At 32.0% G+C, this 2,500-nt stretch overlaps 1 protein-coding gene across 1 annotated transcript in view; it reads left to right on the forward strand.

Moving 5' to 3' along the window:
* Positions 1-2,500, forward strand: part of pros1 (protein S) — a 15,723-nt gene that overhangs the window by 6,813 nt on the left and 6,410 nt on the right. Inside the window, exons 6-7 of the mRNA XM_043244263.1 lie at positions 939-1,064; positions 2,443-2,500. The exon at positions 2,443-2,500 is cut by the window's right edge and continues 71 nt beyond it. Coding sequence (XP_043100198.1) covers positions 939-1,064; positions 2,443-2,500 — 184 coding nt within the window. The remainder of the gene's footprint in view (positions 1-938; positions 1,065-2,442) is intronic.

Consider the following 2,500-nt stretch of genomic DNA (forward strand, 5'->3'; position numbering starts at 1 on the left):
TCTAGACAAGAACCTTTTATTTTTTTGTTTTGAGAAAAAGCCTCTCAGCGTTACGTGACCTAATGCTTCGAAGCAGCAGAACAATAACCTTTTACTTGTTTCAGGTTAAAAACGAGACGGTATTCTTGTCTAGAAAATGTAATAAATTTTGGCAAATTAGTCTTGGAAAGCCTTTTTTGCATATTGTGCTGTTTATGAAGAATATGGTTTATTGAAGTGTTTTAGTTGAATGAGTTCTGAACACAGTTGTCTAAAAGCACGACGAAAGACACTTAAATATTAATAAAGCCCATAATCATCAGATTCTAATTACAAGTATAAAACTCTATATATATTAAGTTCTAATTGAAACGTTCTCTAATTTAAGTCTTTCATTCTTTTTTTATTTACGACACATCTTCCAATAGCTTCCAGTAATATCTAGTTTTTTCATTAATTCCACTTAAATGATGATAAATGAAGGTTTAAAGCTGAAACAGCGTGTGATTCTCAGAAAGAGCACTAGATGGAGATCTGTGGAGGAGACCGTGGAAAAACAGTGTTGAAAAGTGCTTAAATATCGGCAAAAATATTGTCAAAACCGATTATTTTTAAAAACAAGTGTGAAGCTTTATTTAAATCTTTTTTACTCTTTAATGAAGTCTTTAATGCTTACAATAAATTTTAAAGTAACTTACATTAAATATATATATATATATATATATATATATGTATATATATTTATTTATTTATTTTAAATTCACAGTAAAACTAATGAGCATCAGGGCACCTTTGAAGATTGAATAAAAACAAAAGGTTTACAAAGATGCAAGTCTATTAATGAAAAACGCATCAATACGCACTATTTATTTATAATTTTAATAACTCATCAGACGCAGCTGAGGTTGATGAACGTGACTTTTTCCCGCTCAGATGGTCTTTATTTCATTGGCTCTCAGATATTAATGAGTGTGACGACCCAGAATTCCCTGCGGGCTGCAGTCAGACGTGTCACAACCTCCCGGGCAGCTTCCTGTGCGGCTGTGAGAAGGGCTTCTACAGCCACGACAGCGTCCACTGCATCGGTGAGGGTCACTGCGCGGCTCAGGGGTCACGGGTCAGAGGTCAGCGCTGGCTTCGTGTCCCGGCTCCAGCAGCGCTTCCAGGAATCCTGGGATTTTCCTGTAAAAGAGAAACACGATTCCCTCCAGCTGTGAGGTCCAGCGTTCACACACACACACACACACACACACACACACACACACACACACACACACACACACACACACACACACACACACACACACACACTCAAGGGGTGATTATGTAACAGTGTTTTTAAGCTCATAAATCATCAGACACTGTTTGTCTTTGGCACAAGCGATCTTCCTGTGACTCTATCTGCAGGATCCACAATGCCGTGCGTGTGTTCTTGAGAGTCTGGACGCATGCGCTCGAGTTACAATAACAGCGCAGTGATGAAATCACACCAGAGGAATTCTGGGAATGATGAAAACACTAATCTGTGACTAGACTGCAGCTCTGTTGTTCGTGAGGTGCATGCTGGGATGTCTTTAGATCCTTTCGGTGTGTTCAGATGTTTGGGTTATTAGTCACTAAAACTATAAAAAATGTGTTACTTGAATTAAAAGTAAATGAATAACAATAATAAAAAATAAATATATATATATATATATATATATATATGTGTGTGTGTGTGTGTGTGTGTATATATATATATATATATATATATATATATATATATATATATATATATATATATATATATATATATATATGTGTATTTATTTAATGAATTTATTTATTAAAAAGTTTTAGTTAATTTGAAATTTATTTTGCTTTATTTCAGCTTTCAGCTGGTTGCCAAGGCAACATTTTTTTTTACTTAGTTGAACTTCTAAAAACAAAAAAACCCCAAATGAATATTTACAAAACCATATAGACGTGAAAAATAAAAATAAAATAAAATTAAAACCAGAAATGTATAAATAAAATGTGATTATTAATTTTCATCTAAATTGTTGTAAAATAAAAATTTATTTGTGTACATACAAAATATTTTTAATAAAAATGACTAAATATATTTTTTACAAATTCTTAAAATGACAAAAACAACAGATTTACTGAAAACTTTTCTAAAATAAAATGTAAAACAAAAAATATACAAATGAAACTATGAGCCATTAGTATAACAGCATCTGAACGAGACCACATTAACATAATTTGTATAAATAAAAAAAGTGAGTAGATATTTTATATTTTTATTCCTATTATTAATACTTTTTAAAAATGTATTTATTTATTTTTTTAACGATTTAAAAAAAAAAAATGAAAATTCAGAATGTTACCAATAATTATAGTGGCACAATGATATCAAATAACGCTGCTGCTGATGTTTGTATATTACAGTGTGTGTGTGTGTGTGTGTGTGTGTCACTGCAGATATCAATGAGTGTATCCTGTACCCCAGTGTGTGTGCGGAACCTTCGAAATGTGTAAA

The sequence above is a fragment of the Puntigrus tetrazona genome, chromosome 1 (genome assembly GCF_018831695.1).
Source record: "Puntigrus tetrazona isolate hp1 chromosome 1, ASM1883169v1, whole genome shotgun sequence".
Taxonomy (NCBI): Eukaryota; Metazoa; Chordata; class Actinopteri; order Cypriniformes; family Cyprinidae; genus Puntigrus; species Puntigrus tetrazona.